Raw genomic sequence first — 15,207 nt, 5'->3', positions numbered from 1 at the left:
AGAAGAACCCGGCTAGAGTTTGGTCAAGGAGAGAGTTATTTATCACCATGTCATTAAAGGGCAAATCTAGGGGCACCTGGGTGGCTCAGTCGGTTAAGCGTCTGATTTCAGCACAGGTCACGATCTCACTGTGGGTTCGAGCCCTGTGTCGGGCTCTGTGCTGACAGCTCAGAGCCTAGAGCCTGGAGCCTGCTTCAGATTCTGTGTCTCCCTCTCTCTCTGCCCCTCCCCAGCTTGCACTCTGTCTGTCTCACTCTCAAAAATAAATAAACATTAACAAAAAAAATAAATAAATAAAGGGCAAATCGAAAACATCAGTACCTTACCTTAAAAATAAAAAATAATTTCACCACATCTCCCATCTCAGCTGCTAACCCTGGTAAACACCACCATCTCTAAATTACCAACAGATTGCTATCAGATCTCCTTGCTTTTTTTTTTTTTAATTTTTTTAATGTTTATCCATTTTGACAGAGAGAGAGAGAGAGAGAGAGACAGAGCATGAGCGGGGGAGGGGCAGAGAGAGAGGGAGACACAGAATCCGAAGCAGGCTCCAGGCTCCAAGCTGTCAGCACAGAGCCTGACACAGGGCTCGAACCCACAGACCTCGAGATCATGACCTGAGCTGAAGTCGGACGCTCAACTGACTGAGCCACCCAGGCGCCCCTGGATCTCCTTGCTTCTATGCTAACCCCCTTCAGTCTATTGTCAACACAGCTGGAAGAGTGATCTTTTACAAATTAAATCATATTATATTCTGCTAAGGCCCCAAACCCTCAGTGGGTTCTTAATCTCACCCAGAGTATAAAGTCTTTACAATGCCTAATAAAGGCTCAGGGTGACCTGCCCCATTCCCCCTCCTCTGTAACCATTATTAGACTTTCCCTCTGGCTCCATCCACACCAGACTCACTGGCCTCCTTGCTGTTCTCTGACAGGTCAGAAGGCTTCTGCCTTAGAACTGTAGCTCTAGTTCTGCTGGAACATTCTTCCTGCAGGTTACTACATGTCTAACTTACTCAGGTCAAGTCTTTGCTCAAACTTCACCTTCTCAATGAGGTTACCTTGAGCAACCTGCTCTGTCACCTTACTCCCCCAACCCAGCTTTTGTTTTCCTTTTGTTCCACAGCACTTATCTTCTCCTAACATACCACAGACTTGATTTATTGTCTTCACTTTTTGTTTGTTCTCTCTGCCAGAATGTAACGTCCAGAAGTACAAAACTTCCTCCAACCCTGGTGTATTTTTTTTCTTATTTAAACCATTGCCACATTATAGATGTTCAATAATTTTTTGAATAAATGAATCAGTCTAAGTGAAATTTCTTAATGATATAAAATAAGCTCCTGTAATGTTGTTTTTCATTAGTCGGTATGTCTTGTTATAGTATTTAGCATATATAAATAAATTCTGTGAGAGAGGTAGCCTTTGGCTGTGCAACTGAAGTTTTCCGAGGAGCATTAAAATTTTACGCTTGGCGCTTATGTCCCTGTCTCTCCTATCCCTACTCCCTACTCCCCCACCCCCCTGTATAGAGGGAAAGAAAAATGAGGTAGCAACAGATAGGAAAGGAAAACATTATTAATTCAGTGTTTGTATTTTACTGGTTAGTTTAATATCTAAATTTATGGTAAGACCAAAGTTCAAGAAGATTAGGAAGAAATACCATAAGTAGACATAATCATGAAAGCTCAATGCTCACCAGAAAACTTGTATCTTGTGTAAGAGAAGTAATTTGATTGGCTCATCTTAGTCAAAACAATGAATTTTCTTGTCTACTTGTCTAGTTATTGGTGTGCTGTTTTTCTACTCCTTAAACCATTTTCTCCTATAGTGTAAATCATTTTTACTGTATTTTAAAATGATACGGTGGGGAGTGGGCAGGGAAGGGAAAATGCATTGTTAGAGATTACATTCTGCAGCCAAGGTGTCCTGAGTTCTAATCTCAGCTTTGCTACCAACTATGCAACTCTGGGCAAGTGATATACAGTTTTCCACCATACTTTTCACATTTGTGAAATGGAGATAATAATAGTATATACCTGATGGAGCTGTTTTGAGCAACAGCTCATCACAGCACACAGTGCCTGTTACACAGTATTCACTCTGTAAGCAGCTATTTTTATAGATTAATGGAGTGTTTTCAGAAAAGAAAATGTATAATTTAAAATTGGAAGTTTTTTTTTTACATTTTAGAAATGTAATGTTCTACATTTTTTTTTTTTTTTTTACAAAACATTGTGTTTTTACATTTTCATAAAACGACATTGGTCATACAATACTAACTGAATCATGGAGGTAAATTTTCATTACTATATACTTAAAAAAAACCTCTTTATGGGCTCATTTGAATTTTTAAATTCCTATACTAGAAAACTTATAATTTGAAGTACTAGGTTTAGAGAGATGCTGCAGACAGTGGTGTTCTGTACAAGAGGTAAAGTAATTCTCCTTTTACCTTTCTGAGTTCTTGGCTGACACCCCTGTAATAAAAAACAGATTACCAACAGAATAAACCCAGATGTTTAATAACATGTATCTTCACGTATACATGGGAGATACCCAGGGAAAAATTAATAACTTTCAGAGGTGATTCAAGCTTAGATACCATTTTCAGCTAAAGAGAAAAGGAAGAAAGGTGAGGGGGAGACTAGTTGTGGGGAGGTACCTGGAAAAGCAGTGTAATCAAGTGTAAGATTTGTTATGCAGATTTATGTCTGCATCTTCTCCATTGATAAGGGTCTAAGTTGTCGCAGGAATCATCTTTGTCCTTCCTGGTAGAGAGGGAGGAAGGACACTTTTGTAAATTTATGGCATGATTTTAGGCAAATGCAGGGAGGGCAGGAGCTTTTCTTGTATCTGCTTCTTCTCAGTTGCTTTCAATTCAAAATAATCCTTACGCCAAAGTGGCATATTTTGGAACGGCATCTTCTGCTACCCTTTAGTAGGAACTTCCCTAGGTAGCTCTGTAGCTCCACTGCCAAGAACTGTGAAGGATTTGACATTTTATCTCACTTGTAAGCCAACAAGTAGCCTGTCACAGTTTCATAGAAGTTGCAGATGCATGAGATTCCTCTGTCAGAGACAAAGGATTTTATTGTTCATAGCACAACAGGCAGTGTGAGCTTCAGGCTCCCATAGATTCCTCATGCTCCCAAATCCCTCAGCGTGAGCTGGACCTGCTAGGCAAGTGCTGTGCAAGCAGTTAGTTTGTATCAGAATGGAGGAACTGCAAGTTTTGGAATTTCTTGCTAGCAAACCTACCCAAACTTTGCCCTGGAAGGAGAGAGTATCTTTGTTAGCTTGCAACAAATTTCTCTGCCCTTGAGGGAAATACTATCCCTATGTTTGAAAGTAGATTTGTAGCAATGCAAGAGAGCTAAGGAGACTTGATCCCTGATATACACAAATGCAATACAAACGCAGTCTATTATGATGAAAAAAAAAAATGCACAAAAATTCTGACCAGAGATTTAGACTAACACTGTAGATGTAAAACACTCAATCCTTTCTGAGCATTTGAGTATGTAATCATTTATAATCAGACCTTGCTATGATTTGTTTTGCTTTGTAATGCATTATCACTTGATGCTTTAACAGTCATATGTTTTTCCTTTTGTCAAGTAGGTTTTATCATCTATTTATTTATGCCACTAATTTAACTTTATTGCCTAAAGTATTTCTTATTGTGTTAGAGGAACTAAACACACACTTTCTCAAGAGTCTCCTGTACATTAGCAATCTTCCTTTCTCTCTGCCTCTTCCTGATAAAATTTCAGAAGGTATGTTTCTTCTTTGTTGTGTAGCTGGGCAATTGTTACTCAGCTTTGCAAGGTTGTTTTCCTCTGCTAATATATGTCTAAATCTCATCCCCCATCCTTAAAATGTTAAGATACATTTTATTGGTTGTCATATTCTTCAGATCTAATATCATCCTCTTTTTTTTTTTTTTTTTCCATTTTTAAGCTAAAGCTACAGCTATCCTGTTCTTTCATGTGTGTATGTGCATACGGTCTTTTTAAAGCCAGAGCTACAAAATTCATTTGAGTTCCAGAGAATAGCAGAACTATCAAATACTGTTACTTAATACATTAAAATAACTTTTTTCACCATGTGATATAAACCAAGTTGTTGGCTAGGTGCATATAATTGAGGGGCATATCCGAAGAGTTTGCCTAAAGGTTGAGTCATTGGTAGAGTTCCCAGAAAATATACAGGCCATCCTGTGTACTAACGTATAAACAGCGAATGTTTCAGTATAAGTGTATATCTCGTGTGATATTTGGGACCTGCATACATTAAAAAAAAAAATCATTGTTTATTTGAAAATGAAATTTAACTGAACATTCTGTGTTTTTATGTGCCAAATCTGGCAACTCTATTCGCCATTTCTCTATCAAACTACAAATAACCTGGTAAAATTTCGCATGAAGTGGGTTTTAGCTCAGAAGCACTCCCCTTGGGGCAGAGATGATGAAGGTTTCAAAGTTTGATGATGTGACGTCAACATTACGCAAAAATAAATGTGAGTAACTGAAAGTTTTGAAATTCACAAATGTATATTTGGAAGCACAGCTCAAAAGAGTGGAAGAGTAGGCTAAAAGAAACCATGGACTGGCGGGTTTAGGGGTTCTCAGGAAAAGGAAACTTCAACCTGGAGACCCTTGCCAAAAAGAGAGTAAGTAAGTTACCGGAGCAAAGCCTTCTCTGCAGTTCGGTGAGGAGAGAGCGCGAGACCTGAGCGAGCCAATAGGAACTGAGCAAGAGGGGGGCTGGGTGCGTGAAGCCAATCAGAGATGAGGTGGGTGGGATTAGATTCCTTGAAGGCTCGAGTTTCGGTAGCTTGGGCTACCGAGGGACGGGACTCAGCCAATCGGAGCCGAGCAAGGCGGGGTTCGACTCCGGGAAGGGGCGGTCGCAGGGAAGTAAACCCCGCGGCTAGCGCATCTTTCTGCCTCACTTGCTTCTGCATCTGCCTTGCATCTGCATCGGTTCCTCCTCCTTTCTTCCAGTTGGGCGGACGCTGACTCAAAGGGTGACGAGGGACGCTTATTCAGCTCGTCATGGCCTACCCGGGATACGGAGGAGGGGTGAGTCGCTTCTCCGCAGCCTCCGCCCCTGCAAGGTGGAGCGTCCCTGCGGGCGGTGCCAGGCTGAGGGGTCCGCCTTCTGTCTCTGCTTCGCGTGGCTAGTCTCCCGTACTCAGCGGGGCTGAGACTGCACTGTGCTGGAAGCTGGGGTCAAGGGGAGCGGGGAGCCACAGGTTTTCTGGTCCCTGAGGGGCACCTTAGGTGCTCCTTGTGGAGCCAGGGATGTGTTGTGCTTTTAGAAATTGCCTTCTTGGTTTAGAGGAACCAAAGCACCCTTTTCCTGTTCAGTGATGTTTTGTGGTGGACCCACACCTTCCTCAGTTTTGCTACACGTCCTCTTTCCGATTTTTTGACCACTTCTTGTTTTCTTCCCTTTAAGTTGCTTATGAATAAATAAGGTATGCTAAAAGTCTCCTAATTTTTGCTATTCTACCAAGGGCAATCTGTTCTAGATTTTTAGGGGGAAGTGGTCAGGGTTAGGTTACTTTTTCTTACATAACTGTTTATCCTAAATCACCTTTGAGAGTTGGAAGTTGTAATTGTGGTTATATACTCTTTTTAATTCCTAAATTTGGCCTTTTATTGGTCTCTTCTCTTCAAAGAAGTAACTTAAAAAACAAAACAAACAAAAAAACCTCCATGTATTTTTGTTTGTTTTTTATCCATTATATCCTTTTAACATTTACCATTTACTTTCTTAATTGCTTCATGATCTAGTCATGCATTTCCTGGAGTTTGAAGTGCATTTCCTGAGTTCCAATGCTTCCTCCATACCTTTGCCCTGTACACATCTAGTGATGCAGTTCTTCAAACTGTTGGTAGTATCCTACCTTTTTCACTCTCCTCCTCCCCCCAATTTAGAATTCTTTTTTTCTTTTCATTCTGGCAGTCTCTACTCATCCTTCAAGGATCAGGTCAAGATTTTTGTTCAAAATGGAATAATGAACAATCTCGATACTTCTTTCTCCTCCAGACTCATAAAAATGCTCAATAAAATGCCTCTCTGAGGTTTTAAAAATGTATACCAAGTTGCAAAGTGAAAAAAGTAGAGAGAAACCATACCGTAGCAGGAAACAAACATCAGACTATCTACATTTTAACCATGGTCTTACTTCTTACTAGTTTAGGAAACCTTTTAAGTTTTAGGTCCTCAACTGCAGAACGTACATAGTATTTTCATACTTCATAAAGTTGTTGGAAAATCAAATCACATAACGGAAAGTATTTAGTACCTGGCCTATAAAAAGCTTTCAGTAAATATTAGCTGTACATTATTATGTTGGTATTCGTATTGCTATTCTTACTAGTTTTGAAGACTGTGGTTGGAATTATCACTTTATCTGTTTATTGATGTCTTAAAAAAATTTTTTTTAAGTTTATTTATGAGAGATAGAGACAGCACGAGTGGGGGAGGGGCAGAGAGAGAGGGAGACACAGAATCCAAAGGAGGCTCACAATTGGAACTCACAAACCAGGAGATCATGACCTGAGCCAAAGTCGGAGGCCAAAGTCGGACAGAGTCACCCTGGTTCTCCTATTGGTGTCTTTTTAAAAGGATATTTTCTGGGGGAGAGGATGTTTGCACCTTATGCAGTTGCCCATGACTAGTTCACAATTTCGTTGTATTTACCATGTATTCTTCTGTGTCCGAGGTATACTACTTCTTAGTTTGACTGTAGGTGAAATTGCTTTTTGTTTATTTCAGTGATGTTGATGGTAAACACTTAAAAATTGTGTGTCATGTTCATCTGCTAAGTTCCTAAAGGTTAGAGTACTTTCTTCTGTTACATTTCTTTGATGCCGGATAACATATTAGTGAACTGAATTATGTCGTAATGCCAGACATCTAGGATTTTTTAGCAAACAGCTTTTGTGACAGTGAATTTGGTTGCTTTTTAGGAACTCTTTCTATCCTTGCTTTTCAGTAGACAACTCATAAATATTACTTTAGTGGATAACAAATAATGTTTGCATTTATAATCTTAACCTTTTTCACTCTTATAGTTTGGAAACTTTAGCGGTCAGATGCCAGGAATGCAGCTGCAGATAGGACAACCAATGCCAGGAACAGGGCCAGACCTGCTCCCCGGTGGATACCCAGCGTATTCTGACAGTTATTCCTCAGCAGGAGACCCCATGTGGACATACTTCACTGCTGTTGCTGGACAGGTGAGATGCTAAATATATTGCACAGATATCAGGGTTTTTGTTTTTGCTTTTGTTTTTAAAATTTTTTTTAATGTTTGTTTATCTTTGAGGGAGAAGGACAGAGACAAAGAACAGGGGAGGGGCAAAGAGAAAGGGAGACACAGAATCCAAGGCAGGCTCTAGGCTCTGAGCTGTCAGCATAGAGCCCGACGCAGCGCTCGAACCCATGAATGGTGAGATCATGACCTGAGCTGAAATCCGATGCTTAACTGACTGAGCCTCCCACGTGCCCCACAGATATCAGTTTTAAGAAGTGATTGCTTTTTAAAAGAAATGTCAACTCTGTTACTTAGTGTGTCATTTTAAATGTATATGAAATTTGTATTTAAACTTATCTAGACTGATTTTTCTCTTGAGATCAGAGATGAGGGTAGTCATAATTACTTCATTTTTTTAAAACTCTGTTAGTATGATACCTGACCCATTGTTCATTTCACTGAAAGAGGAAACAGTGTGGTATGCTGCATGGTGACTGAGCCAAAGAGGATTGGGGGAAAGAGGTCTACGTGTAAATCTCCTTGAGGAAGCTGGGGCAGAGCGTCAAAAGGAGACTTTTCAGTTGTGAATAGTTTGGGAGAGACTTGAAGGTAAAGCAAATTGGGAAAGGGTAAAGAAAACAGGGCAGAAAGGAGGTTCAGCTACCAGACAAATGAGAAGAGACAGGTTCACACTGAGTCTTAGTCACAGTCCGTATCTCTTCGTTTATACTTATCGATGAAAACTTTTTGAGTAGTTAGAACTTCACAGAACTTTGATAACACTTTTCATTCGGTATTCTTTCGCTTGAGTGTTCACCAGGTCCCATACACCTGGCTGGAAATAGAGGATACACACAGAATTATTATATGTGGCAGACACTTTGTTTTCGTGACCCCAATTCCATTCACAACCTCTTTTTCCCTTGTGTAGTGGTAGTTGGAAAAGCCCCAGTGTCATCCCGGACACCTTTGTGATTAGTAAAGGTAGCCACGTGCCATAGGACTGACCCTTGAGTTGTAGGTGCCGTTTCTTTAGGACACTTTCCTTTTCTAAGGGAGAAAATCCTTCCTGGGAACTAGTGTTGGCCTTTTTTGCTCCTTACTTTTGCCTAGAAAGGGAACTTGAAGTTCGGAGGTGCAGCAGTCATCTTGGTACCTTGAGTCAACAAGCTTGAGATAAAGTCCTTTGGATGGGATACATGGGAAAATGCAGAGATCCATGGCATCTTAAAGCTGCCTTACAGTCCTGTTCTGCCTGGCCTTGGACTTCTTGTGCAAAACAATGAACCCTTATTGGTTTAAATCTCTTCGGTAGTATTTTCTATTGTTTGCAGCTAACTGTAATGCTAACGGTTACATTATACCATTCCAATCTGCAAAGAACTCTTAAGTACTGTAATGCTGGGAATAAGTCTGTTATCTATAACTGACTATATATTAAATCTATTTTATAAAATTATAACTTAAAACATAGGAACTGGGCATATATATTTAGAGACTTTTATTTGACTTCTGAACTCTTTCAGTGTTAAAATCGTCAACACTAATTTGCTGTGTTTGTACTGTTCTTAGTTTCACTCTCTTCAAAAAGGGTTAACAAAGACTAACATAATTTTTATACTCCTTAACCCGAATTTATAATGACTTTTCCTGTGTGTCTTTTGAACCTACTGCTGTTCAACTTTGCTTCCTCTGTAATCTTTGTTCTTTCCCTACAAAAGAATTTCCGTACTCTTCAAGGTCCCTTCTATGTCTCTGAATGTATATAATTCAGAGAAACGTCTTCTGTACACTAAGTGGGCTTTTCCATGAAATGTTAGAGAAGCTCATGGTTGAACAGAAATCATCAGACCACATGGGACAGATTTCCCTCATTTTAATTGGATTGGTCAAGGTTTTTAGTAAATGCAAATTTCTCTTTTCTAGAAAGTTTTAAGTTTGAGCCTAATGTTTACACAATGTGTTATTTCTTATAAATGAGAAAACAATTGATGAAGCTGAGTAATCATCACTAATGTTAGTCTTGGGTGGAGTATCATTTTCCTACTTAAGGAAAGTTAAAGGTGATTTATAACCATGTTATGTTAAGCGTACTAGAAGATAGAATACGTTTTTTTTAAAAAAAATGAGACAAAAGTCATTTCCTACCTTTGCTTCTGATTTAATAATTTGTAAAAGGTTGTCCTTTAAAATTTCCTGTGCAATAATTGACAATGACCTGGCATCTGTGCCGTCATTTCATGGAGATGCTATTGACAGTGGCAGCTGTAGACTTCCTTGATTGTTTTTGTTTGTTGGTTTGGTGTTGTTTACTGATGATTTCTTCTCCAATCATGTTAGAAGTGTATGCCTAATTTTTCAAAGTCTTGAAATATAATAGTGATTTGATATAATAAGGAGGTAGGCAATTGTTTAAATAAAAATTCCTTCTAAGGTCTTTATCATTGGAGGAAAAATTTCTAACCTAGCTTTGCTTCTAAACAAATGGTGATTTTATAAAGTACAATTCTCTTACTAAAGAATTTAAAAATTTATAAGAGAAATCTAAAAACTATGCGTGGCAGAGAAAGGAACACTTAGATACTCTTTGTAGGCACATGGATGATCCATTGGAAAGAATGCTTTTTATTCCTGCTAGAACTACTGGAATTTTTTCTTCTACCGAAATTTTTGTTATAAGGAATTCCCTGCTAAAGATCCATTAAGATATGAGTGTTTATGATACTTCTTAGAAGTAGTTTAGAAACATTTTTTTTTTCATTTCTTGGGTCTCTTACAAAAATGAACTCTTAAAAAGTTTGTGTTTTAAATTTGCCTCCCTGATCCTTCCTCAGAGCTAATTTTTTTGCACTTATGACAATGTCTGTGATGCTTCCAAGTAAATTGCTCTGTATATTTTTATAGAAAATAGGGTGAGATACTGAAACATGATGAAAATATTCAACCTGTTTTACTTTGGTTGTGATTTCTTGTTTGTGTTTAAAAACAATTTATTTCCCACAATAAGTTCAAACAAGAATGTTTGGGCACTAATCAGAAGAATACCAACAAGATGCCAGATGACTGGGGGTAATGGTTGGGGGGGAAGGGATTCTCTCCTCCCAGTTACTGCTTCAGTGGTTACAACCTCACTATCCCTTAGAAATAATCCCCCCCATGAAAGGGGCATTAAGGGAATGTGTCTGAGACTGTTCTGAACACATTTTGATCAATTTTCTGTTTTAGGTAGAGTTCCAATGACTCTCAACAGATGTTATTTTGACCTACTATAGGTCAGAATGATTATGTTGTTTCTCAGGAGTAGAGAAAATAGATTGTATTTGAAGTGCTTACAAATTAATAGAATATAATTTGTGAAAAATTATTTATTTTGTATGCTCTTCTGTAATTTGCCTTTGTTGTCAATACTTGTCTCTGTTAATTTTGTAGTTGATAATAATGTTTTAAAAAATGCGTGTCTGTTGATTGGCCTAGAACAGCCAGTCAGCACTTTAATATGATTTTATACAGCTGTGCATTAAATCAGGCTATAATTATTTTTTAACAGGATGGTGAAGTGGATGCTGAGGAACTTCAGAAATGTTTGACACAGTCTGGAATTAGTGGAACTTACTCACGTGAGATCTCCCCCACCCCCGTATTTAAAATGTTAAAAAAAATCTTTTTATCACAGGTATACATGCCCATAATTTAAAGAATCAAATAATTCTGCAAAGCTTATTGTGAAGATAACTGTTCCTTGTGTTCCTTGTACATAACTGTCTCCCTGACATTAACTACTCCTAGACGAAATTTCATTCAGCTTTTTCAGGTGACTCTTGAAATTTGCCTCCACATCTCAAAATAACACACTTTTATCACTATAGATTTTAGTTTTCTTTTTTTAAAGTTTATTTATCTATTTTGAGAGAGAGAGAGAGCAAGAGCAGGGGAGGGAGAGAGAAAATCTCAAGAAGGCTCCATGCTGTCTGTGCATAGCCTGATTCAGGGCCTTATCTCAGCAACCCTGAGACTGTCATCTGAGCTGAAATCAAGAATCACATACTCAACCAACTGAGCTATCCAGGTGCCCCCCTTCTATGAGTGTTTTAATTCTGCTATCATATTCTTAAAATCCAAGAGCTTCTCTTCTTTTTTCATGTAGGTGAAGTCTTCCCTTATCTCTCTGAAACTGTTAATGTATTTTTCAAAGTTTTTCCTTCTTTTGTAAACTGTGTTTTCTCCAATTTTTTTTTCCAGTTTATTTGTTTGGTTGTCTTTCATGTTAGATGCTTTTCTCAGGTGTGCTGATCCTTGTCATACATACTTAACTGAAATGCAGGTGAGACGCTCCGAGGTGTTGGTTTGGTATTCACTATAGGCTTCAATGTCTGGTAGTCTGGTGGGGCAGTTTGTCGTGCAACAATGAGAATCAGCATATTTTGGGATTTCCTTTTGGGCTGGTTGTTTGGTAGGAAAAGAGGATAGAGGACCCAGGAGGGTTCTCAGTCTTTGATAAACAGTTATTTAAATACTTTGTGTTTGCTAGATAGGTTAGTGTTAGTGTTAGAGTTTAGGGATAGGGTTAGGATATGTGCCTGCAGTTCAGAGACCTCTCCAGAGAATAAAACCCCAGACTTCCCCTGGAGTGAGAATCAACATGGCAGCCATCTACTGATGAGGCAAGAACAGGCTTTGGGGCTCTAAATACTTCTTAAGTAGGTATTCAGTTGATCCTTCTGTTTTTATGTCTACCTTCACACCCATTTTCAGAAATAATAGCAACTCTTAAGTGTTTGAGGTCTTTCCCAGGATAACTAGGCTGCTTCTCAGCTTTTTTGTCATGTGTTTAGGAAGCCACTTTTTCCGATTTAGGGTTAAGATTAGGGTGAGGGTTAGGGTTAGGGTGTGTGTCTGGTATTGTACAGTCGACCTCTCCAGATGGTTAGAGTTAAGGTTCAAGGTTAGGGGTTAGGGGTTAGGGGATGGAGCTTAGGGGCTTGGGTATGCCTAGTGTCTTGGAATTTAGAGACCTCTCCAGAGTATAAATTCCCAGGATTTTCCTGAGGTTAGAATAGACATTGCTGACATCTTAAGGAGCTAAGGCAAGGAGGGGATTTGGTGCTCTAAATATTCCATAAATAGATATTCAGTTGGTCCTTCTGTTTTTATCTCTACCTTCACACCCATTTTCAGAAATACTACCAATTGATAAATGTTTGTGGGGTCTTCTCCAGGATAAGTAGGCTGCTTGTCAGCTTTTCTTATGTGTTCTGAAGCCATTTTCTCACATCAAGGGCCTAGCATTGGGGTTAAGATTAGGGTTAGGGTTATGGTTAGGGTCACGGTTAATGCTAGTGTATGTTCCGGGTGTTTTGCAGTTCAGAGACATCTCCAGAGGGTGGCAGTTAGGGTTTGTTTTAGTTAGTGTGTATGGTTAGAGGTTAGGGGTTAAGGGTTGTGGGTTGTGGATTAGGGGTTCTACTATGTTCCTGGTGTCATGAAGTTCAGAGATCTCTCCAGAGGTTTAGGATTAAGGTGAGGATTAGCATTAGGGCTTCAGAAGTAGGGTTTAGGGATTTGGGTATGGACTAATATCCTGCAGTTCAGAGACCTCGCCACAATGTAAGTACCAAGACTTCTGATGAGGTAAAAATAGACATTGCAGCCATCCTCTGAGCTGAGGCAGGGAGGGGATTTGGGGGCTCTAAATGCTCTTTAAGTAGATATTTAATTGGCTCCATGTTTATCTCTACCTTCACACCCACTTTCAGAAATATTACCAATTCTTAAATGTTCAAGGTCGTCCCCAGGACAAGTATGATGCTCCTCCGCTTTTCTTATCGTGCGTTCGTTCAGACGCCACTTTCTCTGATCTAAGGTTACAGTTAGGGTTTGGGTTAGGGTTAGGGATAATGTTAGTGCATATGCCTGTTATCCTGGAGTTCAGAGTCCTTTCCAGAGGCTTAGGGTTAGGGACAGTCTTAGGGTGAAGGTTAGGGTTAGAGGTTAGGGATTGTGTGTTAGGTGTGAAAGGTTTGGGTCTTTGCCTTGAATCTTTCAGTTAAGAGACCACTTCAGAGAATAAAATCCCAGAGTTCTGCCTGGGTGAGAACAGACATGTGAGCCTTATATACAGCTGAGCTATGGATGGGATGTGGGGCTCTAAATACTCATTAAATGATTCTCAATTGTCTTCTTATCTGTAACTTCACATTCATTTTCAGAAATACTACCAATTTTAAATGTTTGGGGTCTTCTTTATGATAAGTATGATGCTCCACAGCTTTTCTTATATGTTTAGAAAGCCACTTTCTCAGATCTTGGGTAGCGTTAGGTTAGGGGTGTTAGCCTTAGGGTCAGGGTCAGTTTTAGGCAATGTGCCTGGTATCCTACAATTCAGAGACCTCTGCAGACAATAAATCCACAGACTTCTGCTGGGGTGATGATAGACATGGCAGCTATCTACCGATCTGAAGCAAGGAGGGGATTTGGGTCCCTAAATACTCTTTAGATAGATATTCACCTGGTCTTCCTGTTTTCATCTCTACCTTCACACACAGTTCTTAAATGTTTGGCATCTTCTCCAAGATAGCTAGGCTGCTTCTCAACTTTTTGTATCATGTATTTAAAAGGCACTTTCTCAGCTGTAGGGTTATGGTTAGGGTTTGCATTAGGTTTAGGGTTACCGTTCTTGTATTTGCCTTGTATCCTGGAGTTCAGTGACCTTTCCAGAAAGTTTGGATTAGGGATAGTCTTAGGGTTAAGGTTAGGGTTACAGGTTAGAGGTTAGGTTTGAAGACTTTGGGTGTGTGCCTGGTATCCTGCTGTTGAGAGATCTCTCCCGACAGTAAATCCCTGGACTTCTGCTGGGGTGGGAATAGACATCGTAGCCATCTATACTGCTGAGGCAAGGAGGGGATTTGGTGCTCTAAATACTCTTTAAATGGATATTCAATTTGTCCTTCTGTTTTTATTTCTGCCTTTGCATCCATTTTCAGAAATAACTGCCAATTCTTAAATGTTTAGGGTCTTCTCATGGATAGCTAGACTGCTGCTCACCTTTTGTTTTTGTTTTCTTCTTTTTTTTTTTAATCAGAAAAACTGTGCTTAGAAAGCCCCTTTCTCATCTCTAGGGTTAAGGTTGGAGTCAGGATTAGTGTTAGGGTTAGGGGTTGTAGGTTACTGGTTAGTGGTTAAAATTAGAGTTAGGATTATGGTTAATGTTAGGGTATGTCCCTGGTATCCTGCTATTCAGAGACTTGTCCAGAAGATTAGTGTTAGGGTTAATGTTAGGGTGATTGTTAGTATCAGGGTTGGAGGTTAGGGCTTAGTGGTTATTGGTTAGTGGTGAGGCCTTTGAACATGTGCCTGGCATCCTGAACTTCAAAAACCTTTCTGGATGGTAAATCCCCCAACTTCTGGCGTGAGCATAGACATGACATCCATCTATGGAGCTGAGGCAAGGAGGAAATTTGGGGCTCTGTATCCTCTTTAAATAAATATTCAGTTGGTCCTTCTGTTTTTATCTCTACCTTTACACCCATATTTAGAAATACTACAGATTCTTAAATTTTGAGATTCTTCCCCAGGATAACTAGGCTGCTTCTCAAAGCTTTTCTTACCATGTATTCCAGAAGCCACTTTCTCCTATCTAAGGTTAGTTTTAGGGTTAGAGTTATAGTGAGGATTAGGATTAGTGTTAGTATTAGGGGTTAAGGGTTAGCGGTTAGTGTTAGGATTATTGTTAGGGTATATAACTGTTATCCTGTCGTGCAGAGACCTCTCTAGAGGGTTAGTGTTAGGGTTAATGTTAGAGTCAATGTTAGTATCAGTGCTAGAGGGTAAGGGTTACTGGTCATTGGTTAGTGGTTAGGGCTTCATATACGTGCCTGATACCCTGAAATTGGAAGAACTCTCCAGACAGCAAATTGCCAGGCTTCTGCTGATGTG

General features: G+C 39.4%; 1 protein-coding gene across 15 annotated transcripts in view; it reads left to right on the top strand.

The window, feature by feature from the left end:
* Positions 1 to 15,207, top strand: part of GCA (grancalcin) — a 50,059-nt gene that overhangs the window by 16,049 nt on the left and 18,803 nt on the right. For 13 of the 15 annotated variants that reach the window (XM_078451201.2, XM_078451202.2, XM_078451194.2 and 10 more), the window contains 2 exons: positions 7,094 to 7,258; positions 10,823 to 10,892. In XM_078451201.2, the coding sequence (XP_078307327.1) occupies positions 7,094 to 7,258; positions 10,823 to 10,892 (235 nt within the window). Of the gene's footprint in view, positions 1 to 2,317; positions 5,090 to 7,093; positions 7,259 to 10,822; positions 10,893 to 15,207 lie in introns of those variants that run through there. The other 2 variants (XM_078451203.2, XM_060621134.3) reach the window with 2 other exon arrangements.

The sequence above is a fragment of the Panthera onca genome, chromosome C1 (genome assembly GCF_046562875.1).
Source record: "Panthera onca isolate mPanOnc1 chromosome C1, mPanOnc1 haplotype 2, whole genome shotgun sequence".
NCBI lineage: Eukaryota > Metazoa > Chordata > Mammalia > Carnivora > Felidae > Panthera > Panthera onca.
This window is presented reverse-complemented; position numbering and strand designations above follow the sequence as displayed.